Genomic DNA, 27,327 nt, shown 5'->3' on the forward strand with positions numbered 1-27,327 from the left:
CTCCTAAAGACCCAGCTCCAGGCCTGCAGCCCAGAGAACCACAGTCCGAATTCACACCATGGCCACAAGAGGGCGCGCGTGAGCGGGAGGCCAAGCCGTAGGAGGGCTCCTGCATCAGGCTGGGAACCGCAAGTCGCTGCTTTGTCTATGTCTCTCGGGAACCCCCGGTCACCGCTGTCTTCCACGCCCACACCTTCCACCTCTACCTCACACCTCTCTGTTGCCCAGACGACCTGTCCCGGAGTATCCCACCCTCTCTCACCCTCAAGATTTCCCTGGTGTAGCTGTCCCAGTTACCCTCCCACGTGGAGGGAACCCTGGCCAACTCTTTTCTGGGAATCTACCCCCCCCCCCCCCCCCCCCGCCCCGAGCTGACTGTGCTCCAGTCTCGGGTTCTTTCTTGAACCAGGCGGTGGCCTCATCGCTCCACTGAACCCACGCTGCTCTGTCTGGCGGTCACTTCTCGATGCTAATGCAGCTTCATGTCCTTCCTGCTCCTGAAACCTAGTCTTCTGTCTTCCATGACATCCTCTCTTGCTTGGTTTCTGTTCCATATTCTGGCTTCTCCGGACTTCCAAATTTCTCTCTCCTGAACACAACTAATACATCCAGCTGTGTGACAGACACCCCAACCCTGACGGCCCAGAGCTGAACTACCTTCCCTCCATGGCATCCTAGTCTCCCTGCGGCTTGGTCCACCCCACTCCCACTCAACAGCAAGTCAGGTGTGTACCCCCCCAACCCCGCCTGAATTTGCCCACCCACCACCTGGGTGATCACAGGGCTTGGAGGTGCATGATCAGGGTTTTCATCTGAGGGGACCCATCAGGAGAGGGAACTGGAGGCCACAGCAGAGAGAGGAGATGGGGGCGGGGGGCGGGGGGGGGGGCGCGGTGTGAGAGGTCCAGCGGTCCCTCCACCTACCATCAGGGGTCGCCGTGGCCCGCAGACCCTGCCAGAGAGCAGAGAGCTGGGGGTCTGGACGCCTGCCTCTACCAAGGACATAAGACCCCCTCACCTTGTGGCTGTGCTGTCCAAGGGCTGATCCACGTAAAGGGCCTGGCTCAGGGCAAGAAACGGGACCTCATTCGTCACTATTACTATCATTATTATTCAACTTGTCTCTTGCAATGCGTCTTTTTGAAGTGGGAATAGAAAGTAAAGCTCAGTAGGAATCGTGTGAGACAGCACTGAGACGATGTGCACGTAGGGGGCGCTCTCAGAAGGTGTGGGCTATCCTGTACCCCTTCTGCCGAAGGGAACACTGAGACAGGAAGACAGGAGGCCGGTCGTCTGAGCAAGATCGGCCTGGCTGTGACTGCCAGAATAAACTGACAGACTCCCCCGTCTCTCTGCCCGTTCTCCACGGGGACGCCAGAGGGCGATCTTACAACGTAAATCAGATCCAGGCCTATTTACTTAGCTAACCTGGTTTCCCTTCTCTTCCCTCTCTCGGAATCCAATTCCCCCTCCTGTGTCTCCTCCAAGCCCAACAAAGTCGATCTCGTCTCCCTCCTCGCCAACCTCATTACCCGTCCTGTAAAGCATTCCCACCCCAGGGCCTTTGCACTGAGTGCCTGCCTGACTGCCCTCTCTTCCCATCTGTGACTAGAGCTAACTGCTCTACCGCTCCTTCTCCCATCCCACTCCCTCCCAAACCCCTCTTCCCAGGCCCTGACCTCTCAGAGTCCCTGACTCCAGCATCCTGGGACTTCAGTCTAGCGAGGGGTGGCTAAGATGCTGGGGGCGTTGTCATGTCTCCTGCCTTGCACCTCATTCTCTTCTGGGGTAGAGGTAGGGCGATTCCCGCAGTTGCGGGGGCGGGGGCAACTGCCCTGAAATCCTGGGGAGGTGAGCGGACTGTGTGTTCCTAGAGACAAGGCTGCCCCTCTCTGTCCTCAACCTCACGACTGCCTGGTTGATGGGGAAGTCCTGGGGAGGGCTGAGGGGTGAGGAGAGCTGGGATCTGTGTGTGGGGAAGGTCTCCGACTTCAATCACCCCACGTTGGTCGTGGGTCGAAGTTTCCCGCAGCTTCTGGTTTAATTTCATCATCTCTCCTGGGGCGGGGTAGGGTTAGGGAATCTGGCAGGCAACTGGTCTCTGTCCCACTAGACCCCGCCCCTCATCGACCCACCTCCTCTCAGGGACCTCGGCTCGGCTCGAGTATTCAAGACCCCTAGTCTGGTCCCTCCCCTCGTCTGGCCCCTCTCCTTGTGCGGTCCCGCCCCAGCCCTGGGTTCATCTTCTATTGGGGGTGTTGGGCCCGCCCCCGGATCCTGGCCCCGCCTCTTATCGCCCTGAAGCTTTTCCCCTCGCGAGAGCTGCTCCTGGCCTCGGGCCTTCTCCACCTCCCGGGAAGCCGTCAGGGTCGTCTGGGACAGAGGGGAGGGTCAGAGGGGAGGGTCAGAGACTGGGATTCTGGTGGCTGCTGCCCTGGGTCCCTCCCCCAGGCCCTGGGCTCAGAGGGGCCCAGGTCCAAACCGCTTTCAGGTTTCCCTCCCACCTTACCCGCACCCCAGTCTCCTGCCTCCAAGAATGACCACAGCCTCCCACCCTTCGCAAAAGATGTGATCGTTGAAATAGGGGGTTTGAGACACCCCCCCCCCACACGGGAGTTTGGAGGCTCCCCATGACCAAGCCCTAGTTGAAATTTCCAGATCCCCTGGACCAGTCCACGGGAAGACTTAGAGGGCTCCTAGAGTCCAGGTTGCAGAGGTATATCCAGGAGCAAGTTAAGTGCACTGTGGCAGTTTCAAGGTCCCCGCGTGCAGTTTCAAGATAGGAAGTCCAGTGCCTGATGAGGGCCCATATCCAATCGTTAGTAAAGATTTCTGTTCCCCTAAGACTCCAGGAGGTGTTTCAAGACCCTCCACACCAGAACCCTGGAGGAAGGGCCGGGAGGCCCTCAGACACTGGTGGGGAAATTGAGGCCCTGATTTAGGTGCTTTGGGGAGTTTTAACATCCCCCACTCAATATCACTGCAAAGCTCAGGGGTGGGGGGGTGGCAGTAGCCTAGGGAGGGGAGCCCAGAACACCTCAACTCAAACCCTGCCCCCTCCTGCATGTTACTGAGGGTGAGAATGCAGTTAGTGAGTACCTACTGCATGCCAGCTTGTGTTCACTAAGACCCGAAGAAGCAGAGGCGATTGTTGGGCCTACTGTTCTTCAGCTGAGAGAAACTGAGTCTGTGAAGTTGACAGGGGTCGGGGCCTAGGTTTGACCCAAGAAGCCAGGCTTTGTGTTCAGGTGTTTCTGTGGTGACCCCGCAAGGGTTCATCCAGAGCCCCCAGCCCCACTGAGAGGGACCATGGGAGTCATGGAGGGTGTGTGAGTAAGGGAGTGACTGGAGCTTCTGGAAAGCTGGAGACACTCAGGCCCACCTGCTCCCCCTATTGCCTCCAGGGGATGCCTCAGCCCAAAAGATGAGGTTGCCCAGGCTGCTCTCTTGGTTCCAGTAGGAAACAGGCTTCCACGTCCAGTATCTGCCCCTGTGACCCCAGGATAGCAAGTTAACTGGCTGAGCCTCAGTTTCCCCATCTGTCAACTGAGGCAATAACAGAAACAGCCTCACTGGGAGGGATCAGAGAAGAGATGTAAGTAAAGTGCTTTAGCAGTAGGTGCCTAATGGATGTGTGGGCCACCTGCCCGGCCCGTGTGGCTCAGGACAGGTGGATGGGCAAATAGCACCGAAACATGGCCACAAGGTGAAGAACACATTTTGGGAAGAGACACTCAGGTCCCCTTGGGCCACACTGAACCCAAAGGGCCTGGGGGTCATCCAGAGGCCCGGGAGGGGTTGGACGCACAGAGGGGTGTAGGTGCGGGGTGCTCGGGCTGCCTGACCTCCCCTCTGTGTGGTCAAGGGAGCCAGAGCTTCCTGTGAGAAATCTGCCCAATTACAGGCTCTTGGCTGCAGGGAATAATAGCCGTAAAGGGGTGAACTCCCCATCGTCAGGGTCATGCAAGCAGACAAGGGGTCTCCAACAGCAGCTGGACCAGGAGGCCAACCCAAGAGACCTGATTCTTCAAGGACACCCTAGGAGGCAGGTCACAGCCTGACGACACGAGACAGAAGGTAGCACCACCCAGCAGCTAGATTGCTCAGATGACAGGTTCCAAAGAGCTCGAAAACGAGCATTCCTCGGCTCTGGGCACTGGGCAGGCCACTCCTGCTTGGTGAAACGTAAGCTGGGCCTGGCCCCGTGGACTGCGTGTTTTTCCAGTGGCTTCTTCAGCCACAGCCTGACCACAACCTAGATTCCGTTGGGTCGGCCATTTCCAAGTGTTTGTGTTCAGCCGGGCCAGACGGCAGACAGGGGCCAAGGCCAGGGGCCCAGGCCTCCCAAAAGGGAGGAGGAGCACCCTCGGGCCTCTGCCTGGACATCCCTCCGCCTAGAAGCCCCCCATTAAAGCCACTCAGCAGCCAAATGACAAGAAGTTTATGTGTAAAAGCTCCCTGGCCAGGTGCAAACACATGACCCTTGGCAAAGCTGACTTATTTGAGCCTCACTGTTCTGTCTTTCAGACTTTCGGGTTAGCTTGGGACCAGGTCAGCAGGCAGTTTCAAGTAGGAGGCCAGGGTAATGTACGTATGCCTTACCTCCCTACAGCACCCTGGGCAAAGTGCTCGCCTCTCTCAGCCTTGGTTTCCTGAGCTTTAAAATGGGGATAATAATGGAACCCTCGAAGGGTCATTAACAGGATGCAAACCAATGCAGAGCAGGTGCTTCACAAACCAGAGGTCTCGTCTGTTCCTCCTGGTTGGATCTGGCTCTCCTTCCCCCATCTGATTAAAGAGCTCCCTGAGGACAAAGGCCGGGTCCTCAAGAAGTGGTCGTGAGTTGGGGTCTGTCCGACCGTGTCATTCCCCTGCTTAAAACCCTCACGGGCAAAAAAAAGTAAACTCTAAAACCAGTCTTCAAGACCTCTGGACATCTGATTTGGGTTTGGCAAACTCCTATTCACCCTTCAAAGCCCATATTAAATGCTCGTTTCCCCAGAAAACCTTCCCTGGGTGCTCCTCTCGGTTTTCCCAACCCCTGGCCCCAAAGGCTGGGATATCTGCACCCCTCTTAGCCTTGCTCTTTAGAATGGGGCTCTGTGAGGGCCAGTCCAGGGGCTGAGTCTATGAATGATCAAGTGTATTTGTAGCCACAGGTCTGCATGTAGACATCACATGGGAACATATGAGCACATCTGTGTGTGTGTGTGTGTGTGTGTGTGTGTCCATGCGCTGGGCCCCAGGATAAGCCGCCAGGCCAACTTCCCCCAGACCATCTGAGACATCCACGTCTTTACAAGGCTGGGAGAGTGGGCTGAGCAGGGCCCCTTTACGAGGGAGCCTCGCTCGGCTGGGAACTCATTGCTCCGCCAACGTTCAACCGGAAAAAACCGGAGGTATGAGCAGCCGGCCTCAGCTCCCACCACGCTGGCACCGGGTCTTGAGCTGCACCATTAACGCTCAAGCTCCATCTGGGGCAAAAGGGGAGGCTGGGATCTGGGGAAGGGCTGAGTGCTGAGTGGGAGCTCCCCTCCCACGCCTTGATGGAGGCCCCACCAGGCAGCCTTCGAGGACATACCTGAGGTTCGGCAGCACCCCGCCTGCCAGCCCCCGGGGCTGAGTCAGCAGGAAGGGATTCGGGACTTCCCAGGAAAGGCCGCTGGGACCTTGAGGCCCCCTCCCCAGCTTCCAGCCCCCCGCCCACGCCCTCCCCAGGGCTCCAAAAGGGTAGGAGGTGCCACACGTGTCCGGCTGTGGCCCAGTGTGCTTGGAGGGACTGAATCGTGGGAGGCCCGATCGGTCCTGACTCGGGCAGTTCCAGCCATCTGGGGGTCAGAACATCCCCAAGTGCAGGGAGACTGTGGCTGTGTCCATGTTACATGACACACAGGTGCTCTTGGCTGCACGCACACGGGCCTGCGTGTCAGGCGTGCGTCCCCCCCCTGGGGTGGCTGGTAAGGGTGCACGTCCAGCGTATTCCCCACATCCGGCAAGTCGGATGGGGGGGGTTAGTGACTGCATGTGGGGCTATAATGGAGAGTGACAGCATCACCCAAATGGGTGATGAAAAGGTGTCCCCAGTGGTGTGGGAGGGCATGTCTGGGGAGGACAGGGACGGGGTGTGACGAGCAGTGTGACCTTGGGACGGATGATGAGGGAGACTGGCTCCACCATGCGTGGCTCCATGTGGTGGTTGTGACCCTGGGTAGGACAGTGTGTGTGGTCCCGCATATACACCAACATGTCAGTGCCTGGTCCTTCCCTCATCTTTGGGGTCTCCTCCCTCCTGCCTGCTCAGACCCCCCACCCCAGGCCCTGGGAGAGGGGTCAGGCAGCAGGACGTCAGCATTCACCTGGACTGCTCTCTCTCTGCTGGCACCCTGCCTCTGTTTCCACCACTCCCCCCAGCCGACGGAGGCCAGGTCTCCCCGCCAGGCTGGCTCCAGTCTTTGGGGTCTGAGACTGGGACGTACCCAACTCCGAGGGCTGATGAGAGAGACAGACGGGGCCGGGGAAGTGGTGGGTGGCCACGCCAGGTCCACGAGGCCCCGATGGAGGCGCCAGCAATGTTCAGCCAGGACAGGAGGCAGCCGAGGGGGAGGGGGCGCTGGACTGCAGGGTTTGGACCCCACAAGGGCTGCCACGTGGGAAGAAGCAGACCACAGTTCCATGAAAGAAACACTTTCCCACAAGCTGAATCCCGCACCAGTTCCAGAGGAGTCTTTGTCATGAGCAAGTGTGCACACTTCCACCGCTCCAGCACCTTCTTTGGCTCCCGATCACCTGCTAGAGATAGCTCAGGCTTCTGACTCGGCGTTCAAGGCTCCGTTCGTCTCCCTTGCGTGCTTCGCTTGTGCTCCCTTCTGCCCTCCGTGCCCACCTGAGGTTTCCCTCCTCCAGCCTTCCCAGACACATTTCTAGCTGCCAGGAATGCCCTTCCTGCCTTGCCTGCTGGGCAAACTCCTACGCCATCCTTCAGGGCCCAGCACCTATGTCCCCTTCTCTGGGAAACATTGCCCTTCCCCCACCCCCAGCCCACAGTGTCCCTGTTTGCTTTGTGACCCTGGGCCAATTTCGCTGTGAAATGGGGGTTGTATGAAAATTACCCTCCCTACAAGTCTATTTTGACCTCCAAGACAATAAGTGTACATTAAAAGCCCTTAAAGTGAGGGGTGTCTGGGTGGCTCAGTCAGTTAAGCATCTGACTCTCGATTTCAGCTCAAATCATGCTCTCACGGTTCGTGGGACTGAGCGCTGACAGCGTGGAGCCTGTTGGGATTGTCTCTCTCTCTCTCTCTCTCTCCCTCTCTCTGCCCCTCCCCTGCTCATATGCTCTCTCTCTCTCTCTCTCTCAAAATAACTAAATAAACATTAAAAAGATAATAAATGCCCTTAAAGTGAGTTAGTTCTTGGGGGAGCAGGGAGGCCTTGCATCCAGTCAGTGCTTAATGTGTGTTCATGATCGTCTTCCTCCTCTTCGATTCTGCGGTTTTAAGCCTCTCTTGTTTTAAGCATTGTTCCAAGATTCTTCTCCCACTCACAGTGCTAGGAATTTTAAGAACCCCTGGTTCTAAAATTATAAGAGTCTGAAATGCCGTGGGCGGGACCAAGGGCCTCCTTGTGCCCTGAGCTGACCCCAGGGTGGCTGGAGCCAGGGTCTCTGGGTGGGTGGGGGGGGCTCATGCCCCCCACTTACCCAGACTTGAGGGCGTGTGGTCTGGCAGCCCCAGTTTGGGGGGAGAGCAATGGATTTACCAGGAGGCGGATGGCCAAGGTTCCAGAACGGGGGGGTTGGCGGGGGGTGAGGCTGAACTCCCCCTCTGCTCAAACAGGGTCACAAGGCAGCAGCAAGGGGCACCGGGCTGTCAGCTCAGGGCGATGGCTTCTTTGGGAGACTCAGTTTCCTCGTCTGGAAACTGGAGTCAGGCGCTGTCCTCTTAAACAGTGTCGGCAGGGATGGGCAGGAGCTGAGGCTACAGTCCCTGCCCGGTGCCAAGCACTCACTTCGGCTGTGCCCTCCACCTGGAACGTCCTCCCTGATCTGCTTCCCTCTGGGAGCCCCTCTCAGTCCTGGCCTGGCCCCGCATCTGGGGAGGGGCTTCAAGAGGACGCCCATCCACCCCTGCCCCACCCCAGGGAAGGGAGGCCAGCTGCCCGCCCCAAACCCATCTGCCCCAGGCCTGGCAGCAGCCACAGCCCCGACACTTTCTCAATGAAAGGTATTTGGCCACGGAGACTGACACCTCATCACCCTCAGCCTGGAAGCCAGCTTTACCCGCCGGCCGCGGTGGGGGGGCCCCCCTGGCTCTTCCTGTTCCCCAGGACCCCACGGGGCAGCCCAGAGCCCAGGTTCCCTTGGGCGAGGAACTCCCCCTCCGAGCCTCCCTGTCAGCTAGGGGTGTAGACACAGTGTGTTGTGGATCAACGCACATGCTCCCTGGCTCCCAAGGCATCTCAAAGCATCTCTCCACTCCTGTGCATTTTGGCCTATCCAGGCAGAGGCTGGGGCGCCGACCCCCCCCCCCCCCCCCCCCGGGGCCGCCCAAACCTGGACTCCAGCAGAGTTCTGAGGCCCACCCTCAGAGACTGGGGCTGAGGCCTCTGGGCTTGTCAGATTCTCCCTGACCCCCTAGGCCCCCTAGCCTACCCCTGGCCAAGGGAAGAGGTTCCCACGAAGGGAATGGCCTGAGCAAAGGCATGAGGGCTGGAGAGGTTGAGAGCTGTCAGACTGAGCTGGACGGGAGCCAGCGGACCATGTGGGCCCAGTGCTGACCCCACGGGTGTGCTGGGGTCCGTGTGTGAACCTACCTCCCTACCAAGGCCGGATCGGCTCCGCGTTGGCACAGAGCTGAAGCCTCCAAATGCTGCACAGGCGTGGACGGGAGGGGTGGAGGCAGCAGTGGGTGGGCGGACAGGCGGGTGGTAGAAAGGTAAGTGGGTGGGTGGGTGGGTGTGCAGAGGGCCCTGGGTTAAGGGAACACCCCGCACCCCCACTCCCCGCTGTCACCCCATCCCTGGGGTGAGGGACACAATGCCTCCCATCCCAGGTCCCCAGCAATGCCGCTTTGATGCCTTCCTGGGGCCAAGGGAGTCCCAAGCATGTGCCGGAGGGGGCTGTTGAGCCATCCAAGGAGCCCCTGCTCCTGCGGGGATTCACTCCAGGGCCCGGGCAGCCCTTTGCCTCTCCCTGTGGGGGCCCAGTTTCCTCTGTCTGGGAAGCGGGGGCGTGGCCAGGAGGACTCGCGCACGCGAGCACACAGAGCCACGCACACAGAGCGCCAGCAAGGGATGTTCTGCCGCCTCCAGACTGAGTCCTGGTGAAGTAGAGGGCCCAGGGCCATGGCCTCGGGCAGCCCGGTCACCATGTGGCCAAGGTGTGGCCAGGCCTCAGCCGGGTGGGGCCTAAGGAGGGGCAGCGTGACCCTGGCTGAGGAAGTCCAGAGCAGGCTCGATTCCTGCCGCCTGGGGCATGGGCCCCTGCCAGGGCCCCTCCCTGCCCAGTGCGGCCCTCGGGCACACGGCCAGGCTCAGAGGAAAAGGCCAGGGCGGCAGCTGCTACCGTGTTCAGCGGTCAGGGCGGCACAGGCTCGGGCTGCCCACGAGTCAGGTCTGCACACACGTGTCACAGACACACTTCTGTGTGACTCTGCCAGGACCCACACACCAGCCTGAGGCACGCCCGGCACCTCGTGGAGGCCTCTGAGCTGCTTGCACACCCATGTCCGTGTCTGCTCCAGGCCTCTTTCCACCTGCCAAGGTCTGGGTCCAGCAGCCGCAGCCTCCATTTTCGGTCCCCAAGACTGACACCATGAGTGGGAAATGAAGCATCTTTAATTGGTTCCTTGCCCCAACCCCCCGCCCCGGGTCGGTGGGGGGCGGAGATCTCCAAGCACCAAACATGTGAGAACTGTGCCCTTCAGCCTCAGAACCAAGAAGCCCTTGCCTGACTTTCACTGGGCCTGGACCCCCACTCTTAACCCCTGCGACCAGCCCCGTAGGCTTTGTTTCAATAAATAACCCCTAGAACAAAGCTTGGGGCAGGGGATCCAATAAAGCATCCAGCTCGGCAACAGGCAGAGGGGGCTTCAGGCAGAAGGCGGGAAATCTCAAGGGGCAGAATATCTGAAATCAGGGTCAAAACACACATAAAATCAGAGCCAGCGCTCGAGCTGGGAATGACTCCTCCCAGGCCTCCGTCGGCTGCCCGATGGTCTCCCAGGATGCTGGCTCCTGCTGTCAGGAAGAACTCCATTTTGCCTCATACAGCGACAGTCCCCTGCCTGGCAGTTCCACAACCCGACACTCCTAGTTCCTATCTTGACTCTGAACTCTGGGCAGGGGAGGGAGAGGAGGGCCCAGAAACCTAGGGAGGGAGCATCTGGGGAAGGGGGCTGAGACTTCCGAGGTACAGAGGAGTCCGGAGCAAGGCAGAGGAGTAAGGCCACGAGCCCAGGTCACTGGCGGGCCCTGCCCCGGCGGGTACGGAGGGGACCTGCGGCTTGAGCCTGTGCCCGGGTCACCTCACCCATCTCCCTGCGGATGTCACCAAGCGCTGTTGCCGGGGACTCCAGCAGCCTCTGGAAGAGGCTAGGCCGGCCGGCTGGTGGCTCCCGACACTGGAAGGTGACAGCTGTGCCAGCATCGGCCTTCATTTCCCTAGAGAAGCCGTCAGAGGAGCCATCGAAGCAGCGGCCGATGGCGATCTCCTTGGCCAGCCTCGGGCTCTGGTCGGTGACCGTGTAGACACCGTAGTTGTGGCCCAGAGGGTCGAGCGGGGCCAGCATGGCGAAGGCAGCCGGGTCGTCAGCTGGGGCGGGTGGGGGGTGCCGGGCCAAGTAATCCCGCAGGAGTCCGTTGACTGCCACTCGGCGGCAGCTGCCCTGGGGCGTGATGGTCACCAGCGTCCGGTCCACCTGACGTTGATCAAATAGCATCCCGCTGCACTTGAACTCCACACAGGCCGCGGACGTGCCGGGGTGCTCGGGGTCTCGGACGCTCCGGGCGTCCCGAAGCCCGTAGAGCTGGCCCTGGGTGCGCGGGTGGCTGCCCCCAGCGTTGTGGGAGCGGACCATGTACTCCTGGGGGCCCTGGATCTTCACCTTGAGGAAGCAGGCCCGGAACTCCTGGGGGTTGGGCCACCAGGCCAGGAGGTCCCCAGTCCAGGAGGCCGGCACGCCCTCGCGGAACGGGACCACGTTGTACTCGTACTTGTCTGCCTCCACGCGCGCGAAGCGGAAGTGGCTGGCGGTCACCGGGGCCTCCTGGCATTCTCGCAGGCTGCGCCACGGGTACACCGGGCCGTTGGCCTCGGCTGGGTCGCCGGGCCTGGGTTTAGCGAGGTTGATGCGGAAGCCGTTGCGTTTGAGGGCTGGGTCGTCGTGGTCGGTGCGGCGGTAGCCTAGCTTGTCCAGGTAGGGCTGCGCCACGCCCACGGTGGCCGCGTCCGGGCGGGGCCGGGAGGGCGCGGGCTCCAGCTCCTCCCCGCCCAGGGTGGCCGTGACCAGGGCAGTGTAGGCGTCCGGCCGGTCCGTGTCGCAGAAGGCGGGGAGGCAGGCGCCGTTGGGGCCGGTGACCGCGCTGTCGAAGCGGCCCCAGGCACGGGGGTTGGCCGCGAAGCCGGGGGCAGCCTCCAGGTTGACCAGCGTGACCACCACACCCTCCACCTGCTCGTTGGGCGTGAACTTGTCGTTGGCATAGGCGCGCACCTTCACGAAGCAGCGGCGGCGCTCGGGCACGTCCAGGTTGAACAGACGCCGCTCGCGGATCTCCACGTTGCCCACTAGGAAGACCCTCTCCTCCCTGCGGACCCGAGGGGCTGCTGACCCCTCTCGCTGGAAGCCGCTCTCCTCCTCCCACAAGCCTGTGTCAGGGTTCAGTGACCACAGCTTCAGGGCCTCCACGTGGCCCGCCATGTGGATCTGGCCGGCATTGACACGCACGGCCACCGGCCCTGCCTGCAGCTGCTCCGCCGAGCCCGCGGCGCGGAGGTCCACCGCGAACATGCCATAGGTGCGCAGCGGGGCCAGCTCACCGTCACTGTCCACAAAGCGCAGGTCGCTGGGGGCGGCCGCCGCCGAGGTGAGATCTCGGGGGTCCACGAAAGTCACCCGGGCCTCCACGGCCCCCGTGTAGGGTGCACCATCGGCTCTGCGGAAGGCTCCGGGCGGGAGGACCAGCTCGCCCAACGGGTCCTCCTCCTCCAGCTCCCCAAGAGGGATCGTGTTGCTCTGGCTGGCATCTAAGATGACAGGGGCTTTCTTCCGCATGGCTTTGACATCGTGGTATACGCCACCACCTCGAGGGGCAAAAGGCAGAACTCTGACAGTGTCCATGAACTCCCCACTGGGGTCCACGAAAGTTACCACCAGCCGCTGGGTGGAGGGCGGCACCTCGATGGTGAAGTCGCCCTGATAAGATGTGAATCCAATGGGCTCCCGGCCTAGCAGGATCTGGGCAAAACGCAGGGGTTCCCCTGAGTCGGTAGCCACCACGCGTCCCCGAACCAGCCCCCGGGGGGGCAGACATTTCTGACAGCCACACTCAGCCACCACTTTGACGGGGAGGACATAGTTGGAGCAGTGGATCTCCTTGCTCTCCAGGCGGCGAACGGAGCAGCAGCGGGACCCTGAGTCCCCACACCGGGAGCTGGAGCCTGCAGGGCTGGGGCAGAGGGTGTCAGAGCAGAGACCCACGTCCAAGTAGGCGGGGCCACTGCCAGGCTGGCCACAATCATCTGGGAGCTTGATCAGATGCTCTTGGGGCTGGGGATTGCAGGCTGGCTGGCCCGGGGCTGCAGAGCAAGAAATCAGAGCAGATCAGAGTAAGGGGGGGGGCTCCATTGAAGCCAAGGTTGGGGCCTGGATTGGGATCAGGGACTCAACCCAGGGGCTCAGTGGGGGCCCGGGATCAGACTCAGCAGGGTCAGAGAGCAGTCTGCAGCTGGGGCGCCATTTGGGGTTGCTTTCGCTGGTGATGGGCCTCGGCTAAGTTTCAGGGCATGCTCAGGGTTGGGGGGCTGAGGGTGCTCACCCAGCACGGTGAGCCGGGCGCTGCTCGAGCGCACGGTGCCCGCATCGTTCCATGCTTTGCAGTGATAGGTGCCTGCCTGGTCTGGGCGCAGCCCCCGCAGCTCCAGATGGGCCCCATACCTGTGTTCTCGCCGGTCCAGCAGGGTCCCATTGTGGAACCTGGGTGGCAGGTGGGCAACACCAGGGGGCCCTCAGCACAGGGAAGGGGCTGCATCCGTCCCCCATCCCCCATGCAGCCCAGCAAGGTTGTAGAGCATCTTTCTCCCAGTCTCTGAAGCACCACATGTCATGGAAAATCCAATCAAACCGCAAAGCTGGGTGCAAGGCCCTTGGGCATGGAGCAGGGCACTCACCAGGAGTATTTCTTGGGCATGGGGGTGCCTGAGGCTTTGCAGCAGAAGGTTACGTTCTGGCCAGCCTCTCGCACTCGGGACTCGGGGTGCTTCACCAGGTAGGGTTTCTCTGGGGGCAAAGGTGGCAAAGGTCCTGCCCCATCCCAGCTTCTCCCAACAAACCTTCCCAAGGGCAGGGCCCCATCCTTGCCCTTCCAGGGATGCCCTGTTTCACCTATGGCTCTTCTGGTGACCTCTCCATTCAAGTTCACCCCATGGCTGCTTAAGATGGTGCCGCCCCATCTTAATGCTGCCCCCCTGCAAGTCCCTGTCTCATCTCGCGCCTTCTCCAACTTCTCCCAGTGTATTTGTTCCTCCCATGGCACCATATTTAGCGTTATGCTCTCTCCAATGGCTGTGTCACATCTTATTTCTTCCCCAGTGACCTCATTCTGCACCACATCCTCCCAAGTGTCACCCAGAATTTCCTTCTTAGCTTCTCAGCCTCCTCACCCTCCTTGCCCTGGGGCACTTACCCAACTTATTAAGGACAACAGTGACCACAGCAGAGATAGAGCCATTGGCCTGGGCCTGGCCCAGGCCTGCAGAGAAGCCATCCATTTGGGCACTGATGTTGGCCCGGCTGCTGGCACACACTCCAGGAATCTGGAAGGTCCCATGGGCATCGGTGATGGCCACAGTGCCAGGCCAGTCTCTCAAGGAGACCCTGGCTCCTGGCAGTGGATGCCCAGATGGGGTGACCACCGAGCCCAGGAGGATGTGGTCAGGACAGTTGCAGGTCTTGGAGCTGCAACCTGGGGGACAAAGGCAGACAGAGGAACAGAGGAGCCTCTTCACTCCCTCCTTCCACTCAATCACTCAGCAAAGATGCCTAGACCCCCCCCCCCCCCACCTTGTGCCCCTCAGAGGCCTCAGCATGGCCCTGCTTGGAAGAGCCTCTTGTGTGAGTGGGGACATGGGGTTGAGCAGTCAGAACTGGGGCAGACCTGTGGTCCAGAGGGGTGAGGAAAATGCCCTGGTGGAGGGGACAGGAGAGGTGACTCTCACAGGACAGAGAGGCTCCTTTTAGCATGAGAGAAAATGTCCAGCAGGGGCTGGGGGCCCAGCTAGGGGTTGGGTCTTGGGCTCAGAACATCTCCCTCCCCTCCCCTCCCAATCCCGCGGTTTCTCCATAAGATGGAAAATTCCACTGAAAACGTCAGGGCAGAGGCGTCAGGAGGGCAGAGCCAGGCGGGGTAGGGTGGGGACCCCACTACCCCATTGGCCACCGTGCTCCCCCACCCTGCCATGGGCTCTGCGGGCGCAGTCTCCAGACCATGTTTGTGGAGCCCAGGCGGATCGGAATTTCCAGTCGCCTCCTGGCTGGCCTGGTGTCTGGCCCTGGGAGGGCTTGGGCATGGTGTCTGCCAGGGTGTGAGCGCGTGTCCGCGTGGGCGTGGGGTACGGGAGAGGGGGGCTGTGAATGCCACGCGTGTGTGCCCCAAGCACATGAGCTGGCTTCAGTGTGTCCGTGTCCACCAGGACATCCACACGCTTGGTGGTGCGCCCAAAGCAATGCCCGCTCAGATCTGCCCGTGCCTGGACATGACCTTCTTGGCGTTCACCCATCCAGATACACACATTCACCAATGCTCCTCCGCGTGGGGCGGAGGGACGGGGGCGCAGAAGGGAAGGAAGGGCCAGTCTCCATGTGTTCCAAGTTCTGGCCCCCGAGGACCCGCCTCTTCCATTCCAGCCCCATCCCATCAGGCTCATTCCCAACCCGCCTCTCCCCACTAGGTACCCTCCTCAGCAGGCCGCCTCCCTCCAAGGCCAGGCCCCGCCTCTAACTCAACACTCTCCTCCAGGCCCCATCCCTCCTACCTGGACAAGGAGGGCGTACACACTTCTGCGCCTCCAGGGGGCGCCCCGGACACGCATCCCCAGACGGGCTTGGGCAGCGGCGGCGACGCAGGCGACGGCCTGGCCCGCAGCTCCCTGAACAGGGACCCCACGGGCCCCACGCGCCCCACGTGGCCTCTACGGTAAGGGCGGAGAGGAGGGAAGGTGAGACGGTGGCCCACGCCAGGGACTGCGCCTCCTGGAAATCTAGTAACAATGTAGGACTGGAGGACGCCCCCCGCAAAGTGCGTCCGAGGATGGGTACCCCAAGAGAGAGGTTCTGCCCATTGCTCTCATCAGTTGTCCCCCAGGCGCACCTGTCGAACGTGCAGTTGAGGTAACACCCCATTTGCCCCAACCCCAGATAAGCTCCCCGAGGTTAGCCGTGCTGTTCTCCCTGCGTCCCTCATACATTTGGGGTCAAAACACACCCCCAAAGAATGGAGCTGTTACAGATGAGCAACTGAGGGCAGCAGGAGGGAGATGAGCTCCTGAGGGGTCTTTCTTGTTACCTACCTGGGCCCCTATTCCCAGGCCCTCCTTTCCAAAGCCCCGCCCCTATATGATCCAGCCCACTCCTTGGGCCCTGCTAAAGGACCCCAGCTCTTTCTAACCACGCCTACATCCACACGGCCCTGCCCCCCTCCCCCAGTACCACCCATTCAAGCTCCACCCACCTATGACCCATGTCTGCCAATCCCCACTCTCTTCTCTGCATGACTAATATAGATCCCGCCCTCTCCCCAGCCCCGCCCATCCCCACACAGTCCCCGCCCCTCCCTGGGCCCCGCCCTCACCAAGCGGGCAGCGGAAGCGCACGTGGTAGTTGGAGCAGCGGCGGCCGCGGGGCTGCTCGCGGTTGAGGCACCAAAAACCTCGCGTGGGGTTCAAGTGCACACGCTCGCCTACAGTGGACGGCAGGGCCCAGTCCGTGGTGCGCGCCTCCAGCGCCAGCGGCCGCGGGCACACGCGCGCTGGCCCGTAATAGAAGCGGATGGCAGCCAGGCTCTCGAAGTCTCCGTCGCCGCCGGGGTGGTCCACGTTGAACCAGGACGTCCACTGGCTGGCCTCTGTGGGCACCGCACGCTCTGGGACCCGGGCCACAGCCTCTCGGGCCTCATCAGTGCATGCAGGGGCCCAGGAAGCGGCCTGCCCACCCCCATCTCCAAGGTAACTGTTTACCTGCTAAGACGGTCACCCCACCCCCAATGAGCACGGGCTAACCCAGCCCGCCCTTGACCCGCCCAGATCCAGGGTCCTCTAGGGCACAAGGAGCTATAAAGGGATTACGGGAGGTTGGCCTCCCCTAGCACCAGCCCCCGTTCTGCTGCCCAATACTTGAGCTGGCCCATTAGTTCAGGTTGACATTTTGCCACGCTGACATCTTGACACTGTCTCAGCAGCCCCCAACCTTAAAATTAAGCCTGTCCCCCACCTCAGAATTCAGAACCCCTGAGGTGTGAGGAGACACAAAGGTAGCAGGAGGAGACCCGATGGAGAACAGCCCTAGCTGTGGCTTTCCATTGCCTGGCTGCTCCTGGTTAGAGCCAGCTGGGCCCTTGCTCACTGCCTGGATGAACCCACCAGGCAACCTGTTTCACAGAAGCCACAGGTGGGGACGGTCTGGCCTCCCAGAAGTCAGCTTCTGCTTCCATCAACTCCCGCCCCCACCGCCCCCCACCCCACCTGCGCAGGGGGCGGGGGGGGGGGGGGTGTGTGCTCACTCCTTTCCTAACTTTCCCAGCTAGGAAACCAGAGACCCAGGTTCCAGAACTACAGGTCTGGAATCTACTAGAAGCACCCTGCACGAGGCTTCCAGTAGCAGGGAGGAAGCACCCACTCCCACCCTACATTGGTTTCCTCCTTGACAAAACAGGCCCTGGACTCTCACCCCTCTGCTCCTAAAATTTAGACTTCTTGGGGCACCTGTGCCAAGGGCTGCCATGTCCAGGGACCAGGAAGTTACTGGCCTTTCACCCCTTGTGTCCCCTCCTTACATGACCACACCAACCAGAGCTCACATAGTGAGTCCACAGCAGAGCCAGGACTTGGACCCAGGATGACTCACCTTCCCAATCCTCCAGGGCTGGTGAGGGCTGTCCGGGGCGCAGAGATGGGCCTTCAAAGCCCCAGGCAGTTGCTGTGGGCTCCTCAGGGCGGGTAGTGACTGTGGAAGGGATGAGGAATGGAGGGAAGGAAACATGCTGATGGGGTCCTCTGTGGGCTGCTTGTATACAAGGTGCTGTCATGATCATCCCCATTTCACGAGGCGGGGTTGGGGGGTAGTGAGTGAGGGTCTCAGAAGCCAGAACCATCTCTCTGGCTGACCCCAAGGAATGCAGGAACCCCCCCCCCCCCCGCCGCCTCCAGGAAACCTCCCTATGGCCCCTACCCCCAATCTCCTGCAGCCCCATCCCTCCCTCTGCCCTGGCCAGGATGCCATAGTCTGGGGAAGTCTGTGTGTCTGGTCTGACCCAGTTCTCCCCCTCAGTGTGCTCAGCGACCATGAGTTTAGTTGGCTCTGCCTCTGCCCTCAGGTGGAGCTGCGTTCTTCATCCATTTGCGGGGTTGGAGGTCTCTCCCTCAGTGTACCTTCCATCCCTTCACTTGGGGCCCAAGCTGCCATTGGGAGGTCTTTGGAATCTAGCCTGGCTTCTCTGACTTTGAGTTATCTAAGATAGCCAGGCTGAGCGGTGACCTCAGACAAGTCCCTTCCCTGTCTGTGTCTCAGTCTCCTCATCTGAGAAATGGATCCAGTGCCCTGTTCCACTGAGTGCTCCCGAGACGGGAAGTTTTCTGAATGGTGTGTTTGTGGAAGAGGAGGAGTTGTGTGAGAGGGGACCGCTCTGACCCCTGAATCCTGGGCCAAGACACAATGCTTCAGAGTCCAAATGCTGGGGGTGAGACCGGCCCCCCGCTGTCCCCAGGAACCTAAAGGAGCCTAAAGTTCATATGGATACTCCGAGTTCCCCTACCTCTCTTGAGGAGGCAAGAGAACAGAGAAGTTTCCTCCCTTCCCTCCCCCGGGCCCGTTGTTGGTCCCAAGAATCCATACGCCCGACGCCCCTTCACTCCACTCCCGGGCTGACGAAGGGGGACCCAGGTCTGAGGAAGCCAGAGGGTCCCTTGGTTCCCTCTCCCGGAGCGGCTGCGTGCCAGGCCTAGGGGTCTGGGCTGGGGTCATGGGGCGCCTCACCTCGAGCCCCCGCCAGGTGCGCGGCGGCGACAAAGAGGCAGAGTAGTGGCGGCAATGACGCCATGGCCGGGTCCGAGAGTCCGAGGGAGGGTCCGGGCTCCGCGGCGCGCTCGGATCCGACTCCCGCGGGTCTGGCGGCCGCTGGGGCTGAGGGTGGGGGCGGGAGGTGACCGCAGGCCACGCCCCGTGCAGGCCACGCCCCGTGCAAGCATCGCTCCCTGGCCCTGGGTGACTTCGGTGAGCTAGCAACCTCTCCGGTCGCCCCCTTCGGTGCGTCCGGCTGTGCCTCCGCCCTCAGGCTGGCCTGCGTCCTCCCCACCCCACCCCCCACCCCCCGTCGCCAGCTGGAAGTCCCTCCCTCAACCCACTCTCCATTCTCCACCTTGGGTCCCAAGCTGCCTGCGGGACGTGCCTCTTGGAATGGAGCCTGAGGCTGCCCAAACACTCACGCTTCAGGCAGCCGTTTAGGCGGCGAGGAATCCTCCATCGAGTCTAACTTCAATCCTGTTGGCGTTAGGCCACCCCAAGCAGGCTGGAAGTCCCACCCCGAATCTACCTTCTTCTCTTCTGGCTCTAGTTTTCCCGGCCAGCGGGAAGTCCCGCTCTACGACTACCCTCCGTGCCTCCAGCCTTGGGCTCCGGGGGGCGGTGGCAAGTCCCTCCCCGAGTCTGCCCACCCCCGCAGCGGAGCCGGCGCACAGAGGAGGCGGAGGCGAGGTGGTGGGGGGACGTCTGTTTATTGGCGGGGGTCCAAGCCGCGGGGACGCGGGTGGCGGTCAGAGCGCCGCGACGCAGTCGGTGCCCGTGTATCCTGGCAGGCGTAGCGCGAACTTTCGGCGCACGTCGTCGGGCACGAATCGGCCGGCCACGAAGTGGTGGCGGCCGGAGAAGCGGCCGGCGCAGCGCTTGGGCGCAGCGAGCGATACCAGCACGTCCGGTCGGAGCCCGTCCTCGGCGTCGCCGCCGCCGGTCTCGGCGTCCCAGCCTGAGGGAGGGAGGGAGGGAGGGTGGGGGAATCGGGAGCTGGGAGGGGTGCTTGCCTTCAGGCGAGAGAGTCTTGCCTCCTCTCCACTCGTTTCCCCTTCCCCATCAGACTCAGCCTCTGCTCTCTGACGCGTGAGGCTTGGTCAGACCTGCCTCCCCATAGTACTGAGCCTCCGCCCTCAGACCAGTGTCTCCCCTTCCTTGGAGATGTCTCCCTCCTCCTATGACCAGGGCGTCGGCCCTCATCTTTTCTGCCCCTGCTGCCATCATGCAACCAACCTTTCTTCTCCATCTGACTCAGCCTCTGCCTTCAGACTACATCGTTTCCACCTGCTGCCCTTTCCCAGTCAGACCCATGCCTCTGCCTTTGGACCCAGCGTCTGTCCCAATTCCTTCCTCCCGATCGATCTTGACCTTCCCCACTTCGACTAGAGCCTCTTTCCACCCAGGCTTCCTAGCCAGCCTTCCTCCTCTGACCAGATCCCCACTCTCCACTCAGGGCAGACTGGCCTTCATCCTCAGGCAAGCCTCCCCCCCCCCCCCAAGACCTGTCTCCTTACTCCTGGTCCTTGCCTCTGACAGGATGTGGCCCCCTCCCCACCCAACCCCGACGTCCATCCTCCTCCCTCTGACCTGACATCTCTGTCTTCACCCTCACACTAGATCTTGCCTTTTGAATGGACAGGACCCTGCCCCCTCCCTCACTGTGCCCTAGCCTCTGCCAGCTCTCAAATGAGCCTCTACCTTCAGACTAGGGGCCTTGGCTTCTCCCCTGCTTCTGACCAGAGTCTGGAGTCACTAACTAAAAGCCTTCTCCGTCTGACTTTAATCCTTCCTTCTGTGACCCTAGTCTCTACCTTCAGACCAGACAGCTCCCCTCTTCATAGCTAACCCCTTGCTCTGTGGCACCCTTGCTGGGGGTGGCCCTGAGGTCTTGAAAGCTGGGGGACATCCCCCTGAGTATGGCCACCCCTGTGGAGGGTCCGGCTGGCCAGCAGCTGTTTGTTCCGTCTGCCCGTCGCCTAATGGCTCCAACAGGCGTGGGGCGGCGGCCAGGACGGGCGAGGCCTTTGCCGAGTGAGCTCACGTCTGCCCAGGCAACTGGGCCAGGGTGGGCAGCGGGCATGCTGGGCCGGGTGTGGAGGGGTTGGGACATGGGATCACCTGGGCAGCAGCCTCTGTCTTCCCCATCTTAGGGGTGGACGTGACCCTCACCCAGAGTGCATGAGCCATCCACGCTGGGGAAACTGAGGCTCAGAGAAGGCAGACAGGCTGGGCCCATCAGAAACTGGGGTGCAGAGGGCCCCCCTCCCAAGGCCCCAACATGCCCCCTCCCCGCCTGCCTGGCATGCCTGAAGGAATGTCCAGGCTCACAAGGGGGATGGACAGCAGCTTGAGTGTGGCCAGCGCACGAGTGCAGGGGCCTCCGATCTCTCCCGGCTCCACACCAGGGCCCAGCACGGCATCCACCACCAGCCCATAGGCATCGTTGATGAGCTGGACCTGAGAGGGCGGGCATGGTTAGAAGGTGGCCTTTGGGCACTGCCTCCCCCTTCCCCCCTCAGTTGCCACCAAGCGCTGACCTCTGTGGGCAAATAGGACAGGAAGGGGATGTCCATTTTCTCGCACTGGGTAGTCAGGTCCCGGTGCAGCAGGTCTAGTGAGCGTGTAGGGTAGAAGATGGTCGGTTCATACTCCTGGTGGGGAGGGGCAGAAAGGAGTCGGCCCTGAGGGCCCTTCCAGGCTTCCTACTGGGCCTTACTTAGCCCCCAGATCTGGATATGAGGCCAGAGACCCTGCCTGGGGCAAGCACTGGGCATATTCTGTCCCTCCTGGGACACTATCAAGAGGAGGAAGCAATTTCTGCGGGGACAGGGTTGAGGGGGTGACCCTAGGAGGCCAAGGGGGTCCTTGCTACTCACAAACACCCGCAGGTGCCGGGCACAGACCAGCCCCACCGCCCCGTTCTGCTCCGGGCCACACACGACCAGCACTGTCCTCTGCTTCCGGGAGAGAGTTGGCAAGGGGAACACCTGGCAGGGGGCACAGCAAAGGCAAAGGCATGATGCTTGGAATTCCTCCTTATTCGGGTGGGGAAACTGAGGCTCGGAGTAGCGAAGGAACGGGCATGGGCCTGGAGGCAATAGAACAGGAGGAAAGACATTCTGGGCAAGGGGCGTAGCCCCTTGGGGCCTCAGTTTCCTCCTTGGAGATGCAGAGTCCTTGCTTCAGGCTCTGCCAAGCTGGAGCAGGAAAACGTGCCTTCTGCCACCACCCGGCGCCCAGAGTGTGGTTTGTTTATTCTCGGCCTGAGTTGCAGACATTCTTCCACCTTTTTCCACCGCAGTGGCTGCCCCTCCCCCGCCCATGTTTCCAGGCCTCAGCCCTCCCAGAGGCCCCAAAGTTGGTGGGGGGGGGGGGGAGAGACAGAGGGAGGGTATTTTTTCCAACCTGAGATGCCCTGTCTCTCTCCATCTGCCTCTGTCTTCATCTATCTTTCTCTCTGTATCTCTCTGTGTCTGTCCCCATCTGTCTCTCTGTGCCTTCATCTCTGTCTCCTAGACTCTGTGTCTCTATCTCTGTCTCCTAGATTCTGTGTCTCTGTGGGCCTGTGCATCAGTTTCTTTAACACAGGAGTTAAGAGCACTGGTGTTCAAGTCACAGCCCTGCCCTGACTCTCTGCATGGCCTCTGCCCCCTCTCCTCTCCCAGCCTCACTTGGCCTCTATCGATTGGGAGTGACAGTGGCACTGACATGGGGCCTCTCGGGGACAGGGCACCCCAGGGGGCCTGGCTGTACCCTGACCTCCAACCACACAGAGAGCCAGGTATACCTTTTTTGTCTCCTCCCCAAGGTCTCGGTGAGGTCCTGAGCCACCTGCGACCACACTAAGCCAGGTGCGGAGCCCTGAGACCGGAGACTGAGGGAGGCAACAGTGACTCCAGCTTGACTGGGACCGAGGGCCCTCTGGACAGACTTGGGGCTTTCGGGGCAAAAACTGGACGGCGACTGGTCAGCAAGGGCCAGGCAGGAGTTTACTACACTGGGTTTACTTTTACTTTTGGGGTTTCACCATTTCCTTCTCCTTCGGGACCTTCACTCGGGATGTTTCATTTGAAATAGAAATGTTAAAAAAAACCAACTGAGCCTACATGAAGAAAGCGATTGTGTTCAACAAAAGTTTGCAGTGGTGACAAGAAGAGGAGGAAGACAGGGAGGCAGAGAAGGGTTATATGTGGGAGCCCTGACACCATCGGGCACTTCTCTAAGGCATTCGTATTTATTAGCTGGTGTCAGTTTATTGCTCTTTCTTTGGAGGGGGAAACAGGCCCGCGGTTTGGCAACATGACCAAAAGCACGGGATAGCGGCATCTTCGTTGCTTATCACTCTCGCATCCCTTGCGGGCACCTCGAGGCTGGGACTCTGCTAACTCCTCCCTAGGACCTACACTATTCAGGCCACCCCTGACTCTGGGCCTCAGTTTCCTCATCTGCAGCATGGGGGGGGGGGGGTGCTCAGCCTCCAGGAACCGATGTCTCCTTTACGGAGATCCAATTGATGGCAGAGGCAGGTGGTCACATCTGTACCTCAAGGACCTCAGGACCATCCTGCAGCAGCTTTAGTCTCTGCTCCCCGGCCTCCAAGTCTCTGGGGACTTCTCTATCTGCCCTGACCCTCACTGACACCTGGGGTCTTGGGTCCCTGCCTGGTCTAGACCAGTGATGATCCTCTCTGGGCCTCAGTTACCCCACCTGAGTGATGGGCTGGAGTGGCTCCACACAAAAAGGGGTTTCTTGAGTCCTGGATCAGCCTGACCACAAGGCTCATGCAGCTAGGCCTCCTCTGCTCTGGTAGGCTGGCCATCTGGTTGGGGTCAAGGTCAAAGGTCAGGGGTCAGATACCTTGGTCACAGCCACAGCACTAGCATGGCCACACAACTCCACCAGCTGCTGCCGCCCAAAGCGATAATCTTCCAGCAGCTCCCGCTCCAGGGCTGCCGCCTCTGCAGTGCTGGGGGACAGAGTGGGGAGAGACGCTCAAAGACACACAGAAAGACAGAGAGAGAGGCTCAGATGGAACCGGTAATGTTCCACTAATATCTCCAGCTAGGCCCTAATGCCCTCCCCCCCCCCCCCCCCCTCAGTTTCCCCACCAGACGTGCTGGCGGTTGACTGGCACAGCGGAAGGTTTAAGCTGAAGCCCAAGGCACGGGCGCCCTCTGGTGGTCGAGGGAGGCGTGGCGGCGCGTGTTGGTTCTATTGCCCCAAAGCGTGGAAGACTGGAGCCGGGCCCAGATGCGCCCGCCCCCACCGCGGAAAGAACCCAGAAGGAGGAATGGAGCGTGAGAGACTTTGATGGGGGCGAGGGGCCAGTTGCATGCAGTGGAAACCTCTGAGCAAGCTCCAGAACACTGGAGGGGGCAGACTGGCCTGGGGAGGGGGGTGGTGCCTGAGGGAGGCGGATTTTGAAGGCTGCAGAGGGGTTCACTTAGGGAGGTGGATGGGGAGCCCGCGGCTATGGGGCCTTATTGGTGACCCTGCAATAATTGTGGCCAGAGAATTGGGGCTTACCCATCTGGGGTGAAGGTCTGCCATCAACTCACCGAGTGACTGGGCTCTGTCACATCTGAGTTTTGCTTCCTCTTTTGCAAAAGTAAAGGCAGGGAGGATAGACTAGATAATTTTCAAGGTCCATTTCAAAATGCAAACATGGGGCCCGCTATTTAAGATTTAAGAATTTTCAGATAATGACAACAGCATGAAACTAAGCGTTGGGCCCTATTAAGAGCAGGGACCAAGCTGGCCCTGGCTTAGGGACCTTCCAAGGAGCACCTACCCCCACCGCACCAGACCCTAGAGAGCCTAGTAGTGGTAGTAGGACCAGGCCCAGAAGAATCAGAACATTCAAGCACTCTGAGAAGCCAAGTGACTTGCCCAGGGTCACCCAGGAAACAAGGGGGAAAAACCGAGATTTCTGCCCTTGGTGTCTGTCTCCAGAGCCATGGATAGGGTGTGAGCAAAGAGGCAGGGGCAGACCTACAGACAGCAGAGGTTTCTTAGGATGAATCTTTAGGGTCCTTCCTTCAGTTCTGTGAGGAGACCACAATCTTTTGGCCAATTTTTGCAGTGTGGTCAGGCTGGGCAGGAGGGGCATAAGTAAGGACTGCTGTGGGATGGGGAATCAGGGAGGACTTCTGGAGGAGCTGGCCTGGAGGACTATGGGAGGTAATCCACGTGGTAAGAACAGCGAGGGTGGGAATGAGCTTGGCAGATTCTAGGGACGGAAGTGAGGCCAGTGTGGCTAGAGCAGAGCAAGCAAAACAGAAACTGGGTCAGAAAGGCACTTCGGGGGTCCACGTAGATGGGGGAGATGGATGGAGGCTTAGGGCAGGGAGTCTACATGCCCTGAATCATCCCAACAACCAGAGCCAGATTCAACCCCACCTGACTTCAAATAAGGTTGAAAGACCAGTTGAGGAAAAGGAGCTCACGGTGGGACAAATGAGGAGCACCCCTCTGGGCAGGCCACCTAGGTCCCAGGAAGGAACATGGGAGAAGGTGTTTGGGAATGTGGTTCATTCCTCCACCTTCAACTTGTGACGGGTCTGGCTGTTGCCCCCACAGGAGGGCAGAGAGGAGTGTGGGAGGACCACCCATTCCTCCTTTTCTTCCTCTGCCCCAAAGTTTTGGCCTCAGGCCACCACTTGGAACATTATCTCCCTGCCTAACTGGTCATTAGAGTGATAATGGGGACTCCATGGGCAGAGGATGGTTCAGGCTAGGAGCCCGGGAGTGGCGACGGTGGCAGCTCTGGGTCGGGTCTGAGTGGGAATTAGGGCTGGTGGGGGAGGGAAACAGGGCAGAGCCATGTGGGACTGGGCAGGGCAGGGGTTCAGCTATGAGGGTGCCTCTTGCTGCTCCCAACATCAGCTCCCAGATGAGAGGAGCTGTGAGGACCAGGATTCCCCCACAGACAGGAAGGCTGAAGTGGCCTGCTTTCAAAGGAACTGGGCCTGACATTCCCAAAATACTTCCAGGAGCAGGCCCTTACGAAGGTGAAGCCAAGGCCAGGGCACCCGTGCCAGACCCTCCCTGCTCTCTTGGCTCCCTCTGCTTCTCCACCTTCAGGCCTCTGCCCACCAGCCCACCATCTTTGCCCATCTGGCTGCCTACAGCAGTTTCATGGCCCCCAAACTCAACACAAGAGCCACAGGGCTCTGAAACTTGAATGCCAGATGACATCACCACTTGTCTCAAACCTACTTATGGCTCCCCAATATTCAGAGAATATTCAAATTCCTCCCCACACCTACATGCCCATTATGTCTCTTACCTCATTGTTTCCTCTCCACTTGCCATGTTCCACTCCTACCCGCCCCACGGCGCCCCATCACCCCTCAGCTGGCATCTGAGACCCCACACAATCCCCCCCCCCCCCGCCAGATGAAATCGCAGATCCAGCTTCCTTCTGCCTAGGATGTGCTGGGTCTACAGGCTCAATCTGGACATCAATCACTGGACAGTATCTGCCCTGAGGGCCTGAATGGACAGTGGGCAGAGGACAGATTTGTCAGTCAAATCTGGTTTCCATTGAGGTCCACAGCCCTGCTTGGAGTCCCAGGGCACAAGGACTTAAAGGAGGACGTAAGATGAGGACTCAGGACGAGGTGGGAGACACAGCCACAGCTGCCTATTTCAGACCCCAAATCCAAACTACCGGCAAGTGGTCCATGTGTTCAAAAATCCCCCTAGCCCTGGCTCAGGCAGTGGCTTCCTTCCCCAGCCCTCAGTTTCCTTCTCTGGACAAGAAAGTCGCAGGTGGGCCACCAAGAGGGGTGTGAGTGAGGAGCTAACAGCTCAGCTCTTCCCAGGGAAGACGGGGAGATGAGGGTGGGAGCGCCAGGGTCCCTGGGTGAGATGGAAAGGAGAGGTGGGCCTTGATTGGGTTGAAGGGTGATGGGAGAGCTACTAGTGGTGTTCTGAATAATTCAGAAGGGCGGGCCGAGGAGGATGCAGTTTCCCTGGCAACTCGGCTAGGAGACGTTGGCAGCAGCAGGCTTCAGGCTTCGTCTTTCCAGCGAAATGCGGGGTGGGCCTTGGATCCCCCCAGGCCCCATCCCGGCCATGCCCTTCCTCTGATCTATCCTGCCCATGATGCCCCCCTCCCAGCCATGCCCTTGCCTCGGGGCCGCATCCTCGCCACGGTCTTTGACGTCCCCATCCCTGGCTGACCTGAGGAAACGCCGCTCCTCGGGCGCCTCCACTGGGTCCGGGCGGGCTGCGCTGCTCATGGCCAAGGTAAGCCGGGACGCGCAGCCTGGCTGCCACCGCCACAGCCTTTTAAGAGCATCCCAGGGCAGATGGGGGCGTCCTCGGTCCTCCTCCCTTCCCGCCCACCCTGTGTATCCGCCAATCAGGTGATACCGCGAAGGCGCTGCGCGCAGGGATTGGCTGGCGGGTGCAGGCAGATTTAACCCTTTGGTGCCAGGAGCGGAGCTGCCTCGGGGATGGAGAATAGTAGAGACGTGGGTATTAGCAGGGCAAGGCACGGACGGGTAGCGACGGACCTGCTACCCCTGTAATGGGGTCTTGGCCTGGGGGCAAGGGGACCTACCTCTGACACCCCTCCACCCCATGCTCCACTCTTCAGATCCCCCATTTACTGATGAGCCCAGGGTGCAGGATGGGGAGCCCCGGCCTGGAGGGGTGGGCTGCTGACAACGAGGACTTCAATAGAGGTAGGAAAATCCAGGCATATTCTTGAGCCAAGGCTGATGGATCCAGGGGCAGTCTCTGGGTGGGTTTTGAAACCACCCTACCTGGCATCTTCTGCAGAGACCCCAGGTCTAGACCCTATATCCCCAGGCCGTGTGCAACCCAA

General features: G+C 60.5%; 2 protein-coding genes across 6 annotated transcripts; both read right to left on the bottom strand.

Moving 5' to 3' along the window:
• Nucleotides 1–9,816: 9,816 nt before the first annotated feature.
• CILP2 (cartilage intermediate layer protein 2) lies at nt 9,817–19,017 on the bottom strand. Of its 2 annotated transcripts, none has more exons than XM_086698473.1 (9): nt 18,911–19,017; nt 18,462–18,608; nt 17,334–17,432; nt 16,063–16,335; nt 15,248–15,403; nt 13,900–14,178; nt 13,385–13,493; nt 13,033–13,190; nt 9,817–12,793 (listed from the first exon to the last, which is right to left on the bottom strand). In XM_086698473.1, exons 2-9 carry the CDS (start codon nt 18,523–18,525, stop codon nt 10,458–10,460), a joined length of 3,474 nt encoding a protein of 1,157 aa, XP_086554599.1. In that variant the 5' UTR covers nt 18,526–18,608; nt 18,911–19,017; the 3' UTR covers nt 9,817–10,457. The 2 variants fall into 2 exon arrangements, with proteins under 2 accessions (XP_086554599.1, XP_086554598.1); XM_086698472.1 differs by having other exon boundaries at nt 18,844–19,008.
• Nucleotides 19,018–19,179: 162 nt separating this feature from the next.
• Nucleotides 19,180–27,221, bottom strand: YJEFN3 (YjeF N-terminal domain containing 3). Of its 4 annotated transcripts, none has more exons than XM_086698474.1 (6): nt 26,679–27,221; nt 23,349–23,457; nt 21,368–21,478; nt 21,029–21,142; nt 20,820–20,948; nt 19,180–19,446 (listed from the first exon to the last, which is right to left on the bottom strand). In XM_086698474.1, the coding sequence occupies exons 1-6, from the start codon at nt 26,735–26,737 to the stop codon at nt 19,198–19,200; spliced, it is 771 nt and encodes a 256-aa protein (XP_086554600.1). In that variant the 5' UTR covers nt 26,738–27,221; the 3' UTR covers nt 19,180–19,197. The 4 variants fall into 4 exon arrangements, with proteins under 4 accessions (XP_086554600.1, XP_086554601.1, XP_086554602.1 ...); XM_086698475.1 differs by having other exon boundaries at nt 20,798–20,948; XM_086698476.1 differs by lacking the exon at nt 21,368–21,478.
• Between the last annotated feature and the right edge of the window lie 106 nt (nt 27,222–27,327).

The sequence above is a fragment of the Puma concolor genome, chromosome A2, assembly GCF_028749965.1.
Source record: "Puma concolor isolate L17-30 chromosome A2, mPumCon1.1.hap2, whole genome shotgun sequence".
NCBI lineage: Eukaryota > Metazoa > Chordata > Mammalia > Carnivora > Felidae > Puma > Puma concolor.

Coding starts and splice junctions, on each gene's coding strand:
- CILP2 (XM_086698473.1), bottom strand. CDS start 18,525: ATGGCGTCATTGCCGCCACTACTCTGCCTCTTTGTCGCCGCCGCGCAC. Junction 16,336..17,333: donor AGCCCTGGAGGATTGGGAAG/GTGAGTCATCCT, acceptor CGGTGCCCACAG/AGGCCAGCCAGTGGACGTCC. Junction 13,191..13,384: donor ATGCCCAAGAAATACTCCTG/GTGAGTGCCCTG, acceptor CCTGCCACCCAG/GTTCCACAATGGGACCCTGC.
- YJEFN3 (XM_086698474.1), bottom strand. CDS start 26,737: ATGAGCAGCGCAGCCCGCCCGGACCCAGTGGAGGCGCCCGAGGAGCGG. Junction 23,458..26,678: donor GAGGAGCGGCGTTTCCTCAG/GTCAGCCAGGGA, acceptor TCTGTCCCCCAG/CACTGCAGAGGCGGCAGCCC. Junction 21,143..21,367: donor CCCGGCACCTGCGGGTGTTT/GTGAGTAGCAAG, acceptor CCTCCCCACCAG/GAGTATGAACCGACCATCTT.